Genomic DNA, 21470 nt, shown 5'->3' with positions numbered 1-21470 from the left:
ATTAACCCTAACCTTAACCACACTGTTACCTTACATTAACCCTTACTTTAACCACACTGTTACCTTACATTAACCCTAGCCTTAATCACACTGTTACCTTACATTAACCCTTACTTTAACCACACTGTTACCTTAAATTAACCACACTGTTTCCACAATGATTCCCGGTCGCTGTGTTTGTTTTGGCTCTTTTTGCCAATACAAAATGTAAACATATTACATACAACTTGTATGATACAAGACCTTTAGCTATAACTCATAACGTACATTATGTACCTTTTTTCCTGTGGTCAATTAGTACTTTATTTACGTTCTCTTTTCTGATGTGACCGTGTTGCAACTTTGCCTGGCAACAGTCAAGCTACTACACAGTGTTTGTCAAGGCGGGGCAGTAATGAAGACACTGATCTGTCTAACCTCACACTCCCTTAAGGGGACAATTTGACATTTTAATCATGATTCCGTCCGTCACTTTTCATCCCAGACTGGCGTCGGGGAGGAGAGGTGATTAGAGAGACCATTCGGTCACGGGTTCAAACCCCACCACAGGCCATGTTCAAGACACTGTTGACATGGAGTGAAGCGCCAAACCACTACCTTCACCACAGATAGAACCACTACCTTCACCACAGATAAAACCACTACCTTCACCACAGATAGAACCACTACCTTCACCACAGATAGAACCACTACCTTCACCGCAGATAGAACCACTACCTTCACCACAGATAAAACCACTACCTTCACCGCAGATAGAACCACTACCTTCACCGCAGATAGAACCACTACCTTCACCACAGATAGAACCACTACCTTCACCGCAGATAGAACAACTACCTTCACCGCAGATAGAACCACTACCTTCACCGCAGATAGAACCACTACCTTCACCGCAGATAGAACCACTACCTTCACCGCAGATAGAACCACTACCTTCACCGCAGATAGAACCACTACCTTCACCGCAGATGGAACAACTACCTTCACCACAGATAGAACCACTACCTTCACCGCAGATAGAACCACTACCTTCACCGCAGATGGAACAACTACCTTCACCACAGATAGAACCACTACCTTCACCGCAGATAGAACCACTACCTTCACCGCAGATAGAACCACTACCTTCACCACAGATAGAACCACTACCTTCACCGCAGATGGAACCACTACCTTCACCGCAGATGGAACCACTACCTTCACCGCAGATAGAACCACTACCTTCACCGCAGATGGAACCACTACCTTCACCACAGATAGAACCACTACCTTCACCACAGATAGAACCACTACCTTCACCGCAGATAGAACCACTACCTTCACCGCAGATAGAACCACTACCTTCACCACAGATAGAACCACTACCTTCACCACAGATAGAACCACTACCTTCACCGCAGATAGAACCACTACCTTCACCACAGATAGAACCACTACCTTCACCACAGATAGAACCACTACCTTCACCGCAGATAGAACCACTACCTTCACCGCAGATAGAACCACTACCTTCACCGCAGATAGAACCACTACCTTCACCGCAGATAGAACCACTACCTTCACCACAGATAGAACCACTACCTTCACCGCAGATAGAACCACTACCTTCACCGAAGATAGAACCACTACCTTCACCACAGATGGAACCACTACCTTCACCGCAGATAGAACCACTACCTTCACCACAGATAGAACCACTACCTTCACCGCAGATAGAACCACTACCTTCACCACAGATGGAACAACTACCTTCACCGCAGATAGAACCACTACCTTCACCACAGATAGAACCACTACCTTCACTGCAAATAGAACCACTACCTTCACCACAGATAGAACCACTACCTTCACCACAGATGGAACCACTACCTTCACTGCAAATAGAACCACTACCTTCACCACAGATAGAACCACTACCTTCACCACAGATGGAACAACTACCTTCACCGCAAATAGAACCACTACCTTCACTGCAAATAGAACCACTACCTTCACCACAGATGGAACAACTACCTTCACCGCAAATAGAACCACTACCTTCACTGCAAATAGAACCACTACCTTCACCGCAGATAGAACCACTACCTTCACCACAGATGGAACAACTACCTTCACCACAGATAGAACCACTACCTTCACCACAGATGGAACAACTACCTTCACCGCAGATAGAACCACTACCTTCACCGCAGATAGAACCACTACCTTCACCACAGATGGAACCACTACCTTCATGGCAGATAGAACCACTACCTTCACAATCAGACTTAGAAAGGTCTTTATTGCCAAGTAGTTTTCACATACAAGGAATTTGATTTGGTCGTTTTCGGTGCGACATTAACGGACAGACAATGAAATAAAAAGGAATATGAACTAAATTAAGATGGAAGCACAATAGAATAGAATAGAGTTATGAAATAAAAAAAAAAATAGGCCAGGGCTGTACAACTTCACCGCAGATAGAACCACTACCCTCACTGCAGATAGCTAACCCTGCGCTAGTGACCCCTCTAGTAAAATCACCAAATGCTGCTTTTATATTTAATATTTATGTCTGTTTTGTTAGATAGTATGCAGTAGAGCATGGCGGCCCGAAGTGGGACCCATGCTGTGGGCCATATACGAACAAATCTGGGCCTTCCTATGTGATCCAAATAATGTAACACATTATTTATAAAAGAAGAAATATATATATAAATGTATGTTATTCAACTTGATGATATTGAAGAAGATATTTTAAAAAAGGATGATGGTGTGAATTGATATATAAAACCTAATGTGTTTTTTTTTTACCTGTTACATTTGTAAAAATCCATTTGTAAGATATGGTCAAAAGGCACTATTCCCATTTTAAATGGTAATCCTTTAACTCCCATTCCTGCTGTAGGGGGTGACAGGGAGACTGGACTGTGGAGTATGTGTGTGTGTGTGTGGGGGGGGGGGGGGGGGACAGAACTTCACCCTTCACGGGCATTCTCTCTCTCTCTCTCTCTCTCTCTCTCGCTCTCGCTCTCTCTCTCTCTCTCTCTCTCTCTCTCTCTCTCTCTCTCTCTCTCTCTCTCTCTCTCTCACACTGTCTCCACTATCTCAACAGTAACAGAAATAACCTTACAGTGAACCACACAGCTGTAGGTGTCCCCACTCTGTCAAGCTTTCAGCACTGTCTCTCCTTCTCCGACCAGACCAGGACTTTCATGACAAGGTGCGGGGCTCACAGGAACCTGCAGGGCATGAGTGTGTGTGTGTGTGTGTGTGTGTGTGTGTGTGTGTGTGTGTGTGTGTGTGTGTGTGTGTGTGCTCGTCTGTCTCTGTGTGCTCCATGTGTGTATAGGAGAGAGAGGTTAGCAGGAAAAGTATATTTGTACAAACCACAGGTACTGTATACTGACGCTGTGTGTGTGTGTGTGTGTGTGTGTGTGTGTGTGTGTGTGTGTGTGTGTGTGTGTGTGTGTGTGTGTGTGTGTGTGTGTGTGTGTGTGTGTGTGTGTGTGTGTGTGTGTGTGTGTGAGGTGCCATGGGGCGGCCCGTCCTGCCCGTTCACACACTGCGCTCACAGGCACAGCGGGCACATCTGTCTGGCAATATAGGACTCCTGATGTCTACACACACACACACACCATGCCACCTATCCTCTTCTTCTCTTCTCTTCTCTTCTCTTCTCTTCTCTTCTCTTCTCTTCTCTTCTCTTCTCTTCTCTTCTCTTCTCTTCTCTTCTCTTCTCTTCTCTTCTCTTCTCTTCTCTTCTCTCTTCTGCTCTGTTATCCTTTCCTCCTTCTTTTTTCCTCTTCTCTCCCCCTCCTCCCATCTCTTCTCTTTCTCCTCTCTTCTCATCTCCTTTTCTCTTCTCTCTGAGGAAATGCATATGGGGGGTAAATGTGTGTGTGTGTGTGTGTTCGTGCGTGCGTGCATGCGTGCGTGCGTGTGTGTGTGTGTGTGTGTGTGTGTGTGTGTGTGTGTGTGTGTGTGTGTGTGTGTGTGTGTGTGTGTGTCAGTGAGGAATATGCAGAAAGACAAATTGACACAGCTGGAAGTTGTAATCAATGAGACAATTATTCACTTGACCTTGCCTTAACATTCCTAGTTCAGATTGATGAATGATGGTATATTGTGAGATTGATAAACCATTGCTAATTTGGGGGGAAATCTGTGCCAAAAGTTGCCCTCTTGCTCGTTACTAGTATTGTTATCTTTTATAATTAATTATGGTAATTCACCATAATTTATGTATCAATCGCAATTATGAAAATGGGGGTTGTAACCAAAAGTATGGCTATAAGTCGTGAAGCAAATTTTGTTTAAATCTTCTCCTGAGTAAGACAGTAGATTTTAGGGTGATAAGCGAGCAGGTAAAGGATAATGAGTAAGACACCCCTATTTATTTGGTGATGTCATCAATGTCTAGGTGTCCTCTGTCAGCACGATCCATGCTGTTAGCAACAGAACCAATGTGAAGTAATGGGGCCACTCTTCAGTCTGTACAAAAAGCCCCTTAAAACATACTCGACCACAGCGAACACAAAGCTATGACAGCAGATTGGGGGAAAATTGGAGTGTTCAGGTCATTATTTTGAAGTCAGACGACTGTTATAATACTTAATTTGTGGTAGACCTGTGCTGGACCTGCTGGATCCAATGATAGTTTGGTTTAAAAATGATGACATACACTCTCCAATTCACCTCCATTTAACTGTTGGAGCCAATTGTGTTTGCTTTGGGTGCACTGTGGGGTGTGATGCGCTTCTTTAAAGGAACACGCCAACATTTTGGGAAATTAGCTTATCGTCTTCTCCAGAGAGAGAGACAAGTATATATACCTTTTGTATGTAATTCAAAAATAAAGTATTTCTGATTAAATTGTCCCAGTGTGGCCCCTGCCTATTAAATCTGTAATTTAGCTAAGGTAAGGAAAGACAAGCAATCTGCAAACTTGTGTGAATGCACAAGGCACGGTCTGAGAGTTTCAAGTTTCCTGAGAGAATTGGTCATTCATTATCTTAGCCATATAGCTTAAACTCCCCATCCATCTCAGCAAGGGGCAGGGAATAATGGCAACCTGACCCATCCTCTATCGCAGTTCAATTGTTTTGTCAGCCTCCATTAGAAAGGCCGAGCCTTACACTGAAAAATGAAGCCGGTCATGGAAATGCATCATTATGCGGAAGAAGAGGCAAGAGCACAGGACAGCCAAGAGAAACAAAAAGGATGAATCTGTGACCTTTTTTCAAACTGTTATCAACCGCCTCCTAACCCACCCACAGCCACGCCCACACCCACACTATACCACACCCACACCCACACTATACCACCCCTATTCACTGTGATTGAAAAAATCTGGGTTGTGCCGTCTATTTCCTTCAAAGTGGCCGCTTGATCTCGCATTTGATCTCATCGAATTTAGGGATACTGTGTTTTTTTATTTGTTTGTTTGTTTTTCCAAAACGCCCTCCCCCCCCTTCCCCCTCCTCCTCTTCCTCCTCCTCCTCCTCCTCCTCCTCCTCCTCCTCCTCCTCCTCCTCCTCCTCCTCCTCCTTTAAGCAGGTCGTTGTTCCCGTACCGTTCCTTTAGCTTCTTCTCGATTCATCTCACGCCTCTGCCAAGGACACAATGAGTCCCCTGCTAACCGGGGCCCATTGATTTTCACAGGGTGATTTATAGGTGGAGTGTGTGTAAGGGCAGCCCTGATTGTCTATGGGGGCCCGCTCTGTGCCACCTTAATGAGGGCGCTGACATGGGGGCCCGCTCTGTGCCACCTTAATGAGGGCGCTGACATGGGGGCCCGCTCAGTGCCACCTTAATGAGGGCGCGGACATGGGGGCCCGCTCTGTGCCACCTTAATGAGGGCGCGGACATAGGGGCCCGTTCTGTGCCACCTTAATGAGGGCGCAGACATAGGGGCCAGTTCTGTGCCACCTTAATGAGGGCACGGACATGGGAGCCCGCTCTGTGCCACCTTAATGAGGGCGCGGACATGGGAGCCCGCTCTGTGTCACCTTAATGAGGGCGCGGACATGGGGGCCTGCTCTGTGCCACCTTAATGAGGGCGCGGACATGGGGGCCCGCTCTGTGCCACCTTAATGAGGGCGCGGACATGGGGGCCTGCTCTGTGCCACCTTAATGAGGGCGCGGACATGGGAGCCTGCTCTGTGCCACCTTAACTCAATCAGCGCCGGAAGCCTAGAGCATCTTTGTTCCTACCACGCCAACACTCTAAAAGATAGGAATAAGTGGCTGTGTTTGCAGGGCTATATATATATTCTATATTATAGCTATGCATACAATACTATGGCCCATTTGACATCACCTATCTATCGTTCAATATGTGAAAAATAATAAAAAAATTCGTCAATATGTTCGCGTGTTATACCGTGGTGAATATGAGTATAGTTTTAGAGTAATCCTGTCTAATCCCAGAAAACGACGATATGCTGCAAAACGTGAATTTCACTAAAATCGTTGCTGTTTCTCGCCTGGACACGCTACTATTTCCAAATCAAATATATATAATAGGTATTATGTTTCATCATGAATGCATGAAAGGGGGGGGGGGGGTAGTTCTTTGATGCTTTGATCGTCACCAACGGCATACGTTGTGGAGTAACGTTACACACATGTTGCGATCGAGGTGAAATCATGGTTGGATCAAAGCAGGATTGATATAATTTAATCCTTACCTTCACTAGGAGGTACCCCAAAAAGAATATTCCAATTGTCTGATCGCGAGTCCAAGTACCGGTGTCCATCGTGTCGCCAACATAATCCACCATAACAGATGTATCGGAGGCATTTGACGCTTCTCAATGGGATCCTGGATACCCGCTCGACTCGCCTGACAAAGAAAAGTGTGCCCGGAGACATTTGATCGACGCACAGGCCAAGATATAATGTTTCAAAGGGTGCTCGATACTGCCACCTGGGTGGATGCGGTCGGTATTGCACTTTGGCATTCTCAGGATGATTCCCCATGTTAACCCCGAGTCCGTGTGCCTGTAATGAATGGAAATATCGAATAAAATAAATAACGATGAAAACCCGACTATACTCGGGTCTGGCGCTGAACGGTCGGCGAGATAACCCAACTATACTCGGGTCTGGCACTGATTGAGTTAATGAGGGCTCGGACATGGGGGCCTGCATGCTCTGTGCCACCTTAATGGGGGCGTGGACATGTGGGCCGGTGTCGGGATGAGCGGGGGCCCCTGGTACCACCCGGGACATGGTACCAGCCTCGGGTGTCAGCGGGTGGTATAGGCCTGTAGCCTACCCTTCATGTGGTACATCTAACTCCAGTGGGCTGTAGTGGTTTTCCTACTTTCCCCTCCAAGAGATTGTGTGTGTGTGTGTGTGTGTGTGTGTGTGTGTGTGTGTGTGTGTGTGTGTGTGTGTGTGTGTGTGTGTGTGTGTGTGTGTGTGTGTGTGTGTGTGTGTGTGTGTGTGTGTGTGTGTGTGTGTGTGTGTGTGTGTGTGTGTGTGTGTGTGTGTGTGTGTGTGTGTGTGTGTGTGTGTGTGTGTGTGTGTGTGTGTGTGTGTGTGTGTGTGTGTGTGTGTGTGTGTGTGTGTGTGTGTATGTATGTAAAGGAAGATATAGGCTGGCCCAAGAACACCTGGCGCAGGGACTTGGAGACAGACATCACACAGAGTGGACTGACATGGAAACAGCTGGAAAGCAAAGCACAGGACAGAGGACCCTGGCGAACTGTTGTCGACGGCCTATGCTCCCCCAAAAGGAGCGATAGGCGTAAGTAAGTAAGTAAGTGTGTGTATTTGTGTGTGTGTGTGTGTGTGTGTGTGTGTGTGTGTGTGTGCGTGCGTGAGTGCGTGCGTGTGTGTGTGTGAGTGTGTGCAGAGAGAGAGAGAGAGAGAGAGAGAGAGAGAGAGAGAGAGAGAGAGAGAGAGAGAGAGAGAGAGATTGTGTCTGTGCACGAATTTGTGTGATAGTGTGTGCATGCATCTTGTGCATAATAGCCTATGTTGTGGTCAAAGCCTCGGGTGTAAATGCCCTGTAAGCCGTTGACTCCAAAAGGAATGGAGCCTTTTACGCACTGATCCTATTTTTTGTTTTTTTTAAGTTACAATTCATAATATGCCACCATGAGCAGTTTATTCCTTCATTGTGTGTGTCACTACTGACGGTTTCAACTTGTAGCCTATTTGCACTTCCAACAAGGCCTTTACAGCAATTCATCATTCACGGATATTGACTGAAGTGCCATTGCACTGATCGCTCCGTTACCTTCACAGCTCATTTTCAGGGTCTCGGGCGATGCATCAACGCAGTTCTCTCAATAACTGTACATTTGGGGGCCTAATGAACCCATGGCCGTTAGTTTGATTTTAATGCCGTCGATACACAATTGACTTATTCCCGCGACGTCCGCCCCTCGGTCCGGAAGACAAGTGGGGTTGTTTCTTTATAAGCCACGTAAAGATATCAATATGTGTCTAATGTTAGATATCTAATGAACTTGAACTATCGTTGGTTGTCTGATAAATGATATGGAATCTACCCTGGCTGTTGCTATATTTTATTTGGCCTATTAATTGCCTCTGTAAATAATTTATTTGTATGGTGGTAACCTTACAACTTTATGGGCATTGGTTGGCACTATCGTTCATTATTAGGTTCCGAATCTTGAATTCTGTATTGGCCTTTAATGTTTCGGGGCAATTTGAGCAATATATCCATGAGAGCGGGAATGGGTGGTGTCACTTCCACATCTCCATCTTCTATAAGACGGTGCGCTCTCTCGCCCTCCCTCTCATCCGTCCCTTTGTGTCGTTAAGCGCGTCTCTCTATCCTCGCAGTGCGAGCTTTGTCTCCACACTCTCTCTCGCAGCCTCTTTCAGCGCTCCAAGCGAGGCAGAGTGTCTCGTATAATAAGCCGCTCCGAGGCAAACTCGTCGGGAGTCGGGACCCTATACCCGCGGAGGAGGAGGACAATAGCAGGTGTTGTACAAACTGTTTGGTTTCGGACCCTTTCGGAGGACTGCTCTCTCTCGACCTATACGCGCTCTGTGCGGTGCGTTCGCTCTGAGAGTGTGTGTGTGTGTGTGGTGTGCGTGTGTGCGTGCGCGCGCGTGTGTGTGTGCGTGTGTGTGTGTGTGCGCGCGCGCGTGTGCGTGTGTGTGAGTCTTGTCTGTCTGTCCACACACACGTAGCTGCAGATTTGAAGTCCAGCCACCGCCGCGCAGAGATGCTGAATCCAGTGCTTTTGGAAATCACTGACAACTAAAGCGCGAACAGCCTGGAAAAAGGCTGAACTTTCAGAGTCGAAGAAGTGAGACTTGAATAAGCAAACATCAGCACAAAGCTTGGAGAGAGAGAGTTTGGCACTGAGGGGGGAAACGGGACGCGTAAAAGGGGGCTTGGCCCTGAAAAAAAAAGTTAATTGACATTACCGACAAAGCAAAGTCGGCTTTGTAGCTCTGCTACATTTTTTTTACCTCTAAAAGGAACCTCGTCAACCACCAAGATTTCACCCAAAAGCAGACAAGAGGATCGTCCTGCGCTGACGAGACTGGTCGGCAGGAAGCGGCTGATCGCAGCCGGGGTCCTGGGGGTCGTCATGGTGCTGGTCCTCGTCATCCTCATCCCGGTGCTGGTCAACTCCGCGGGCACCTCGGCGCACTACGAGATGCTCGGCACCTGCCGGATGGTGTGCGACCCCTACGGTACCAAGTCACCGACCAGCACCGCCACGGCGGACACCGCGGTCCGAGACAACAGCCTGGTGCAGTCTTTACCGACGTTTATCCAAGGTCCGAAAGGGGAACCGGGCCGTCCGGGAAAAGCCGGACCCAGGGGTCCTCCGGGCGAGCCGGGTCCGCCCGGTCCGTTAGGACCCCCCGGAGACAAAGGAGAACCGGGCCGGCCTGGGTTACCGGGCCTAGCTGGACCCAATGCCGCGGCGGGGGCCATTAGCGCCGCGACCTACAGCACCGTGCCCAAAATCGCCTTTTACGCGGGCCTTAAGAAGCAGCACGAGGGGTACGAGGTGCTGAAGTTCGACGACGTGGTGACTAACCTGGGGAACCACTACGACCCCACGACGGGCAAGTTCACCTGCTCCATCCCCGGGATTTACTTCTTCACCTACCACGTCCTGATGCGCGGCGGGGACGGCACCAGCATGTGGGCTGACCTGTGCAAAAACAACCAGGTGAGGAGGACAAACACAACTGTTCCTCATGATAAAGTCATCATTGTTGTGAATATAAATCAGTCAATTGTGAATGTGATAAGAGTAGACTATACCGGAAAAAACACCAACGATATATTTGTCTTTAGATAAATGCTTTACGTTTTAAACAATGGTATAAAGTGAGGGTGTCGTTCATTCTATTTTCTGGTGGATAGTTTGTTTATCCACGCGCGCATTTTACGCACGAGACATGGAGCGCGCTGGCAGGCAGCGCCGCAGCGCGTCCCGAGTCCCAACAGCAAGTTGGTCACTCCCGTCACTCCCGTGATAAACGGAAGTGACCCCCCCCCCGGCCCCCCCACTACCACCATCACTCAGACTAGAGGAATTTGACTACCACGTGCCAGTGCGCGCGGCTGATGGGGCGGATGTCTGATTAGGCCACAGTTGCCCCGGAGTTTGTTTAATTGACGAACAGGGAAGTCTGTGGGGGCAATTACCGCTACATATCACCAACCCTCCTTCAGTCGAGGGAAGACTGACAGACCGATTTATTGAATTAAGTTGTCGTCCATAAATGTGTCCAAACAAATTAAATGTGTTATTGGTATTATTATTATAATAATAATAATAATTATTATTAGTGAACACTGCTCTATATTTTTAAGGACTATAAAGGCCTCTTCACACATACACTCAAACATGAATTCCATTTATTTTCTCTGCCCCATGCCATGTTTTAACCATAAGGATTTCCGGGCAGCCTCTCTCATCATAGGCAACACAACAGAGAGAGGGGCTGTCAGGGACCGGATCTAATCCCTATTCCCCCGGGGGCCCGGGAAGAACCCGGTGTCACCGAGGCGCTGTTTAGTCTCCACGAGGAGCCGCTCCGCCGAGCGCGTCCCCTGCCTGTCCGTCAGAGCTTTATAACACCGCTCCGCTCAGCGCCTCAGCCACAGACTGGCATGCTGCTGCAGGCTGCTGCTTCATCCGTATAGACACACAATCACCACAGGAATATCGATTAACAGAAGAAGGAGGAAAAAACTGAGACGAGAAGAGGCTTTGTTGGAAGTAAAATGGTGTTTTAATAACAAAATAGAAAGAGAAGGAGCGTGAGATGAATGAATGAATGAATGAATGAATGAATGAATGAATGAATGAATGAATGAATGAATGAATGAATGAATGAATGAATGAATTAATGAATGAATGAATGAATGAATGAACACTTTATTTAACAGATTGCAGAATGGGTACAATACAGTACGGCTCAATACATGCAATTGTTAAGGGGATGAAGACCAGAGAAAGACTTTTGTCTTGTTTACATCAAGGGTCCCCCATTTTCAATTCATAGTGACATTTATGGCATAGGTCCCACACAATTCACCCTTTAAAACACTTGCGTATTAAAAATATTTATTTAAAAGAAAGAAATAGTGTGTCTATTTTTTCCCAACTGCTCGAGGCTGCTGCTAACTCGAACGGGGATCCATCTAAATGTGATTCTTAAAACTCAGTAGCCCAGACGAGCTGATAAAGGTAATCGTGTTATATGGCCCCGGGAAGAGACTGATTTGAATAAACAGATTCAATCAGACCCCTGATTTACCTGCTAGATAAAAGTTGATTTATTATTTTAATAATAGCACGTGCCGACCTAATGAGAACAAGGTGACTTCTGCCAACCGGTGGATTCATTAGACTGCATTCATTCATTCATTATATCATTAATGGTCTCCGATAATAAATACATAAATAAATACATTCATATATACATACATAATAAGTAGGCATATCTAAATCTTTGGTACCATTTCGGTAAAAAATTAAGCCGATTTGAGTTTGATTCTTTGGTGTAGTTAGTAACATAACGAAGGCTTTTTAGACAGTCGTTTTAAACTCTAATAATGAACTGCATGGGAACTGTCCATGGTGCTGAAGAGGACCGTCCTGCTTTCATGCACTGGTGTAATGTGCATGTCTTCCTCGCGTGGATGGAAACGAAAGAAAGAAAGAAAGAAAGAAAGAAAGAAAGAAAGAAAGAAAGAAAGAAAGAAAGAAAGAAAGAAAGAAAGAAAGAAAGAAAGAAAGAAAGAAAGAAAGAAAGAAAGAAAGAAAAAAGAAAGAAAGAAAGAAAGAAAAAAAGAAAGAAAGAAAGAAAGATAGAAAGAAAGAAAGAAAGAAAGAAAGTGTAGTAAAGGGTCAGTCCTCTGGTAAATTTATTTGACTGCATGGAATTTGCTTTTTTCAGAGTTTTTTCATTAAAAAAGCAAAGAAAAAAGAAAGAAAGAAAGAAAGAAAGAAAGAAAGAAAGAAAGAAAGAAAGAAAGAAAGAAAGAAAGAAAGAAAGAAAGAAAGAAAGAAAGAAAGAAAGAATGAAAGAATGAAAGAATGAAAGAAAGAAAGAAAAAAAGGAAGGAAGAACGAAAATCTCCGTATCTTACACTAATGTGTTTGTCACACCATCTGTGAAATAAAAATATATATTATCACATCATGGTCTTAACATGTTTTTAGTAAAAATATTATCACTAGTGTATGTTCAAATTCTATTCTATGGAATGTACTGTTTTAGTAGGATTAAATGTGAAATGTGTGAAACATTTCTCTGTCTATATAGAGGCATAGGATTTCGTTTTTAATAGTTCTGAATAGTGTGTGTGTGAGAGAGAGAGAGAGAGAGAGAGAGAGAGAGAGAGAGAGAGAGAGAGAGAGAGAGAGAGAGAGAGAGAGAGAGAGAGAGAGAGAGTGTGTGTGTGTGTGTGTGTGCGTGCGTGTGTGTGTGTGTGTGCATGTGGTGCACGCACTTGGAAGTAATGCAAGTGTGTAGGCTATGTGTGTGTGAGTGTGTGTGTGTGTGTGTGTGTGTGTGTGTGTGTGTGTGTGTGTGTGTGTGTGTGTGTGTGTGTGTGTGTGTGTGTGTGTGTGTGTGTGTGTGAGTGTGTGCATGAGGGGGCTATGTGTGTATTAGTTTGTGAGTGTACATTCATTATGCATGTGGTCCGCTGGTAGTCCATGAGAGTGCCACTGCCAGACCAGAGAGAAAGACGTATGCTTTGACATCTGTTTCTTACATAAAGCTATGGTTGGAGATCTTCCACCTTATATCACCTCATTATTAGACCTTTGGACCTTATTGATTGATTGATTGAATTGATTGAAAACTTTATGAACAGATTGCAGAATGGGTATACATTATGGCTCAATACAAACAATTGTTAAGGGGATGCAGACCACAAAAATACTTTTGTCTTGTTTACATCAGGGTCCCCCATTTTCAATTCATCATGACATTTATGACATACACGACATACAGTTCTGTTACATCCAGACATTTATGACATACAATATATACAAATATACAGTACTGTTTAAGAGAAAGAGATCATAAAGAAAATATATACATTCAAGGGGGAAGAAACTGTACATTGGAGGGGGTTGGGTGGGTGGGGGGGGGTTTGGACATTTACCGTGGCCAGTTTCGAAATGCAGCCACCCGTAGGTGCTCTTTGAGAGCGGTTTTGAAGGAGGGTAGGGATTCACATTATTTTACGGCTGTGGGTAGGGCGTTCCACATTGTTGTGGCATAATTGCGAAATGTGTTTAGTCCCTTGTTGTGCTTATTGCACAGCACAAGTACAGAGTACGACAAAACTAAATTGGCATCTAACCAGAGTGCAAAGTAAACAGTAAACTGCATCGCAATATACATGTTAATATGTTAATATGTATAGAGTATATATGACGAAGCTACGGAGTAAATATGCTAAGATAAAGTATGTACAGTATTGTACAGTATTCAATAAAGGTTGAATGAATGAAAAAAAAAAGAGCTCTGACCAGAATCATGACTATACCAATACCAATGTGTGTGTGTGTGTGTGTGTGTGTGTGTGTGTGTGTGTGTGTGTGGTGTGTGTGTGTGTGTGCGTGTGTGTGTGTGATTGTGTGTGTGTGTGTGTGTGTGTGTGTGTGTGTGTGTGTGTGTGTGTGTGTGTGTGTGTGTGTGTGTGTGTGTCTGCAGGTCCGTGCGAGTGCCATCGCCCAAGACGCCGATCAGAACTACGACTACGCCAGTAACAGCGCCGTGTTGCACCTGGAGCCAGGGGACGAGGTCTACATCAAACTAGACGGCGGAAAGGCGCACGGTGGCAACAACAACAAGTACAGCACCTTCTCCGGATTCATCATCTACGCCGATTAGCCTGCCGGGAGTCGCTGTACTGGACCTATAGGGAACCCGTGCTCTCAATGAAGGCCCCCCCCCCCGCAGCCCATACAACCTTCCACCTTCTCTAAGCACCCTCCCATCGTGGATCTTCAAACATGTAAATGGTGTGTTTTAAACAGCCGACGCTAACCCTATCCATCGTCCTGTCGTTTACATTTTTCTCTGGATTCATCACGCATCACGTGATTAGCACCTTCGTGACCTTCCTCTGGGTCACTACCGTGACCCCTATTCTAATGTACCCCACCCAAATCCTGACCCCTGTCCCCTATCCCTTGCCGTACCTGCACCACAGCTTTCCATCTGAAGCACCCCCTGAACTAATCAAGGAACTACAAGACCCAGAATGCTTTTCTTCTTCTACCCCCCCCCCCCCCCCCCAAGCTCCTGCAACTCCAACCATGCATTCTTGTTCAGTCAGTGTCCATAATATAAAGCTCTGGATGGGAGCTTCGAGTAAATACCGGAATTCTATGATAATAATAATACATACAATTATACACATTTAGGATCTTCCCTATCCCCTATATTGTGGTAACATGCTACACACTGGATATGACCAATGTATAGCCTCCACCCTTCATTCTGCTCTGTTCTGTGTAGCTCTTGCTCTGATATGTCCATATTTGGGGTGGGGATGGAGCAATGGAGACATGGAAAACCCCCATAGACCTGGGGAGCCACGTGATAGTTGACCTGCCTGGTTCCGGACACATTTTTGCCTCTACTCAATGGAGAGGGTTTATATGGTTCCACTAATTCAATTAGTCTGACCTTTGACGGGAGCAGAATTTAACATAACTAAATGAGATCTGCTATTTAACATTTGAGAAAAACATGGGTACAAGACTGTGTACCTAATGCAAAACTATATCTTTCCAGGAAAGGGTTAATTGCATTTGACGACCGTCTCGAGCAAACACTACCACTCTGAGAGGACAACATTAGGAAAACAAAATAGTCGAAACAACAGACATAATACACTCTTGGAACTATATACTCACGATTACCTGACTTGTTTGTTTTTAAACACCATAGCTTTTATGTTTTTAATGTTTTATTGAAAACGTAAAATGAAAACATAGATGGTGGCGAGTGCCGCGATAACCAATGAGAATGTCAAGCGATGCCATGTCAGAGTATTTGTGCTCTTGTGATTGGTAGAAGATTGGCCAGGCATTAGCCAATCATGACAGATTATGAACCTACACAATACGGCTTGGCTGTAATACTTATAGTTTTGATGTTCAATAGGCGGTTACAATGGGGGAAAATCACAGGTGGAACATCACTCCCCAGGTCTATACCAATTGGGACACAAGTTGACGTGTTTGCCATCCCTGAATCTGATTGGAGGAATGAGCTGACCTGTTGGCCACTCTCTGAATCTGATTGGAGGAATGAGGAATGACAATCTTTGTTTTGTGATCGGAGGATCAAGAAAAGATCGGTCAATTTCAAAATGCCAATTTATGTTGCTTGTTTTCCCATCACCTGACACATGTGTAGCCGCTAGTAGCCTACTTAAAACGCTAACATTTTAGGGAAGCTGAAGGTATAATGTGAACCGTGTCTGGCTAGGAAAAATAAGAGACCTAAATTTCACCGCCATTGATTTTGGGCAGAACTTAGAAATATTTTCAAATCGTTAAACCGAATTCGACAACGCCCTTCCCAATTAGAACACATCAGGATGCCTCCAAAGCCACGCCCCGCTAGGTAGCTAGTTATGTGCATAACAAGCGTGCGTGTCACTAGAGGGTTTGATAGACAGTTTGCTCGTTCCATGTCCTTGTTTTAGCTCCTGCTACTCCTGTAATTCTCTTTGAGTACTATTGATTACTGTCAAGATATAATAAGAAATATAAAATATTGCCAAAAATCTGCGGCCGCCTATTGATCCTTTAACACATAGGGTCCAACATTTGACAAGAAAAGACAAAGAAAGTGACCTGTTTTCATTCACTGCCAATTGAAAAGAGCAAGGAGCAGCACAGAGCAGTGGAGAGAAGCACAGAGCAGAACAGAGCAGAACAGAGCAGCACAGAGCAGAACAGAGCAGAACAGAGCAGCACAGAGCAGAACAGAGAAGAACAGAGCAGCACAGAGCAGAACAGAGCAGCACAGAGCAGAACAAAGCAGCACAGAGCAGAACAGAGCAGAACAAAGCAGCACAGAGCAGAACAGAGCAGAACAGAGCAGAACAACGCAGCACAGAGCAGAACAGAGCAGAACAGAGCAGAACAGAGCAGAACAGAGCAGAACAGAGCAGAACAGAGCAGAACAGAGCAGAACAGAGCAGTGGAGTGAAAACCTCCTAGTGTTTTGTTGTCGCAAGACGTCGCTAAAAAAAGTAGACAAGTCTTCAACCTTTTCACCCCCCCCCCCACCTCGCTTCTATCATGAATCTACAAATATGCGAACAAGCAAAGCGCAACAAACAAAGCTCTTTGTGTGTGTGTGTGGGGGAGAGGAGGGGGATCAAGCAATCCGGTTGTTAAGTTGTGACGTATCGACCTTTACGATAAACAGTTTCCGGGTCCAAGCTTCCCCTGTTGGCTGAGGCTCTCATCTTTTCAACATGCCTCACTGCTGTGTCCCTTGTTGTTTTAATAGATCTGAGTCATAACATTTTTTTTGGGGTATGTGCTCCTAGTATCTCCCGCTGTGTGAAGCGGAGAGTTTGGCCTCGGACATGAATATATGCTTAACAACCGAATTGTTGTCAGACAAACTTTGTCCGAAGGAAGCAACAGTTGTGATTGGAGGATCAGAGAAAAGAGGGCAGGTTCGAGATAGGTCACATCTATCCCTCAGAGCAGCCCGTGGAGTGTTTGTCCCTGTAACAAACACACAGATGGTTTATTAGCATTTTGTAACATGAGGCGATTTGGTGTGTGGTGATTATCAACAACGTTATCGGTAGAAATAATCAAAAGTTAAATCTAGAAACCGAAAGACAGTTGATCAATGATTAAAGAAAACCACAGTCAAAAAGCCCTTGTAATGTGTATCGTGTAAAAAAAAAAACTTTGTCGTGGTTCCCCTGTGAGAAGAAGCAAGACACAACAACAAGTACATAAAGTTTAGGAAACAGAGGATGTATTGCCAATGATTTTAGAACCCCTTGGGGGGCGGGGATTCAAGGGACGATCAAATATTGTGGAGAGAGAAATGGGTGAGCTAGTACTGTATATTGCCAAAGGGGAATCATTCCTATGGTTCAAGGAGTTATTTGTGATCATAAACAACTCTCCAGAAGTCAGAAATCTAAGTGCTTAACCTGTGATGTGACCAAGATATAGAACCTCTGTATATCACACAAGATATCACATGTATTGATTATATTGATATCACATGTGTTGATTGTATTGATATCACGTGTATTGACTCGACTGTCCTGGACTATAAGAATAACATTGACACCCGTGAATTCTGACAGAATGAGCTTTGAACATGTTTTACGAGTTCCAGGATTATGAAACCGATTATGCGAATAGAGTGTACGACGTAAGAGTTATGGAGTTTTCGCTTAGAGAGGACTGTCGCCTGTTATACGAATTCACATATGTCATTCCTGTGCCCCAGGCCAGGTGGGACAATATGTGTGAACATGCCACTCTCTCCTAGAAAGCTATGAATCAGAGAGAGAGAGAACCCTCGCCTGCATGTATTCAATCTCGCTCTGATCTCTAGTTTTCGGAGAGAGGGGTACATGCTCCCTAATTTTGACTGAACCATCCCGGGGAAAAGGAATAACATTATGTGAATTCTTAAAATTGGTGGCCTTTCCCTTTAACAGCGACGTTATGTTGTCTCTCAGAACAGTGTGGAAGAAGATGGCGGGGGGGGGGGGGGGGGTTGTGGTCATCATGGTCAAAACTAAACCTAAAACCTTGACATCTAAACTCGGTTTCTGACGAAATCATCCGAAACACACGATTATATAATTGGGTAACACTTTCTACGATGCCCATGTCTATAATGCATTATAAACATACTTATAATGCGTTATAATCTGCTTATAACACTGTATAATTATAGTTATGATCACTCGTAAATATTCATAGTGATTCATAACAATAATCATGACACATTATAAAGTATTTTACAATGACTTATATGGTCAAATATCATAATACTTCATAATTGCTAGTCACTCATGGATTTTCTTTTGCAATGATCCTAGTGTATTATAATTATCATAGTTGTATTTGTTTGAGGTTGAAGGTTTTTTTAAGGACTCACTTTTGTCAGCAATTTATCAAATATTCATATACAAGTTAAATATACAGCTACAGGTAAAGTAGAAACAGTTTCAGGTATTATCTATAATTTGAGTCTTGAGGTTTTTTTGGTGACATATGTAAATGTCCATCATTCAGCTATGTTGAATTGGAGTACGTTAGCAGTACCCAATTTATTGTTTGTTATGACCGTTAATTAATAGTATGTTTTCGGTATTGTTCTTGCATAGATTTAATTATAGTCTTTTCACTTTAAAGCAAATTATAATTTATAGTGACTTATAACCAGCTTGTAATGTATGATATCTGCCTACACCTCAGGAATTTCATTACTTTACTTAAAGCACCCAATAACTACTTATCGTGACTTATTATCACATCAGTATAAAATGATTATAATGTATTACAACTACGAGAATTATAATACACTATGATCCTTGCAAAATAAAATGTCAATGAGTGGCCAGCAATTATGAAGTATTATGATACTTGACCTTATAAGTCATTATAAAATGCATTATAATGTGCTATAGTTATTGTTATAAAGCATTATGAATATGTATGAGTGCTTCTAACTATAATGATACAGTGTTATACGCAGACCATAACACACTATAAGTATGTTTATAATGCATTATAGACATGGGAGTCATAGAAAGTGTTACCCAACCATATAAACCAGTAAGTCCAGGTGCATATTACCGTCAACAGTTTGTAGCACAAACACATACATCATTTCCCTGATTGTTTACATTCCATCCTTCTCCTTTGAATCCCTCACACAAATAACCGCTATACGGGACGGTCTCGTTTTCATGAACGATGTTGATGTTTCGAAGTGTCCGAATTTTGGCATCGTGTACAATCGTTGTTAGAAGATGGCGTCGGGGGCGGCTAGGTGGTGCAGTGGGCAAGGCACTCACCACCAATGCTGGAGACGCTGGGTTCGCGTGTTCGAATCCAGCTCTCCACATTGTTTTCAGTTTGGCTGGTCGTCCGTACTAATACAATTGGCAGTATTAGAGGGTGGGAAAGCTGATGGGTGGGTCCTGGGCGTTGTAAACAGAAAAATACTCCTACAGTTCGGTCTGGGCGCCTGCTCAGCGAAGAAAGGATCTGGAGGGAGGTAGTGTGACCTTCCACACATTACACTCTCCCAGTGAGAATCTGCGCTGCCAGGCTGGCTGCCGGCTGGCTGCACATGTGTCGGAGAAAGCATGTAATAGTCTCCGGCCTCTCGGACCAACAGTAGGGGGGGTGCGCAACAACCAGGAAGGGAGTTGGGAATTGGCATAACGACTAACAGTGGGATGGGAGAAAAATCGGAAAAAGAGGAGGGGGAAAAAGATTTAAAAAAAAAAGAAAAAAGAAGATGGCGGCGGGTTGCATGCTTTGGGGGGGGGGGGGGGGGCGTACGACCCTCTCGCTCCCAACCGACGAGGGACGAGTTGCCCCCTGCGGAGAGATGGCCATTTAAAACACTTTCAAAACACAACATGATAACACAGCTCTCTCTCTGAACGCTTCACTATCTTTTCTAAGAAAATTTTAAACAGAAGAAAAAAAAACGAAAAAAGAAACCCCTGACTGTTTGTCGGTTGTTCCCACCGTGGTCGTGTATGGCCTGCTCAAATAGACAGTGTGACGTGTGATGTGAATGACAGCACTATGCAGAAGTAGCGAATGGTGATATACAAATATATATATATATAAATGTACAGTATCATGTAACTTAAAAACATAGTTTAAAGAAGAAAAAAATATGTGGATAATATATCACCAATACTGGATTCATGTGTAAATATTGTAGTGATTCAAATTGTTCCTATTTTTGCTGTGCCCCGACGTATATAGGAACTGTGGAAAGAGCCCACAGGAGAAGCGGTATTATATATTCTACTATTCAATGGGACATTCGTACATTAATCACAATGATTGTCTTGAAAAATCACATCTCCGGTGTACGTGTGTGTGTGAGAGAGAGAGAGATGTATGTATGTACGTTTGTGTGAGTGTGTACATGTTTGTGTGTGTGCGTGTGACAATATATGAGAAACGGACACAACACTTCTTTAGTCTGTCACCTGTATACTGTTTACTCAAATTATGTTTCCATTAAATGGATGGATCTTATATCTGTGTCTATGGATCATTTTTGGTTTCTTGGGAACATTAGAAGACGGGTTTATAAAGGTACACTAATATCCCATTTACTTACCCCCATCATTTAGAATGAGGACCATTCACAAATAATGTGAAGTCAGTGCGCCCCTTTAGTGGTCCAGTCTACACGGTTGTCATTGCCAGCCAGACGGCATGAGAATTTGGTAGACTCCGGTCCTCATTCCAAAACAATTCAACATCTGGACGGTGGGTCTCTGTGGCCCTAGCTTAAAGGGATAGTCTGGATCTTTGGACATTAAGTGGTATGAAACAAGTAGTATAGTTGTGATGCCATTAGCTTAGTCCTGTGGTTGGAGTTGAAACACATTCCAAAACACGCTTCTTGTCATTCACACAAAACTACAAAGACAGCTGTTTCGTCTTCTTTATTAGTCCCAGGTGGGTCGACTAGCCAATCACATGGCCATGTGTGATGAGGCTACCTGGGAAGGCAAGTGTAAGTGACCCCAGTGCACATAAAGAAGGAAATACACATACAGAAAAAGATGTAGCCTACAGAGAAATATGAACAAGAGTCAAACTTAAGCAGAGGGTATTTTCACCCTACGTAACAATATGACACGGTGTGGTGGAACTAAAGTGACGAAATCACTAAGTGCTGGGTCTGGTTCCAGTATTAATCTAAAGTGACGTAATCACTAAGTGCTGGGTCTGGTTCCA

General features: G+C 44.4%; 1 protein-coding gene across 1 annotated transcript; it reads left to right on the top strand.

The window, feature by feature from the left end:
- Positions 1 to 9473: 9473 nt before the first annotated feature.
- Positions 9474 to 14352, top strand: c1ql3a (complement component 1, q subcomponent-like 3a; the record flags this gene model as incomplete). Its single annotated transcript, XM_084326588.1, has 2 exons — positions 9474 to 10157; positions 14173 to 14352. Exons 1-2 carry the CDS (start codon positions 9564 to 9566, stop codon positions 14350 to 14352), a joined length of 774 nt encoding a protein of 257 aa, XP_084182714.1. The 5' UTR covers positions 9474 to 9563.
- Between the last annotated feature and the right edge of the window lie 7118 nt (positions 14353 to 21470).

This window comes from Notolepis coatsorum, assembly GCF_963971535.1.
Source record: "Notolepis coatsorum genome assembly, chromosome: 12".
NCBI classification, from domain to species: Eukaryota; Metazoa; Chordata; class Actinopteri; order Aulopiformes; family Paralepididae; genus Notolepis; species Notolepis coatsorum.
The sequence above is the reverse complement of the archived record's forward strand: the minus strand, read 5'-3'. Positions and strand labels throughout refer to the sequence as shown.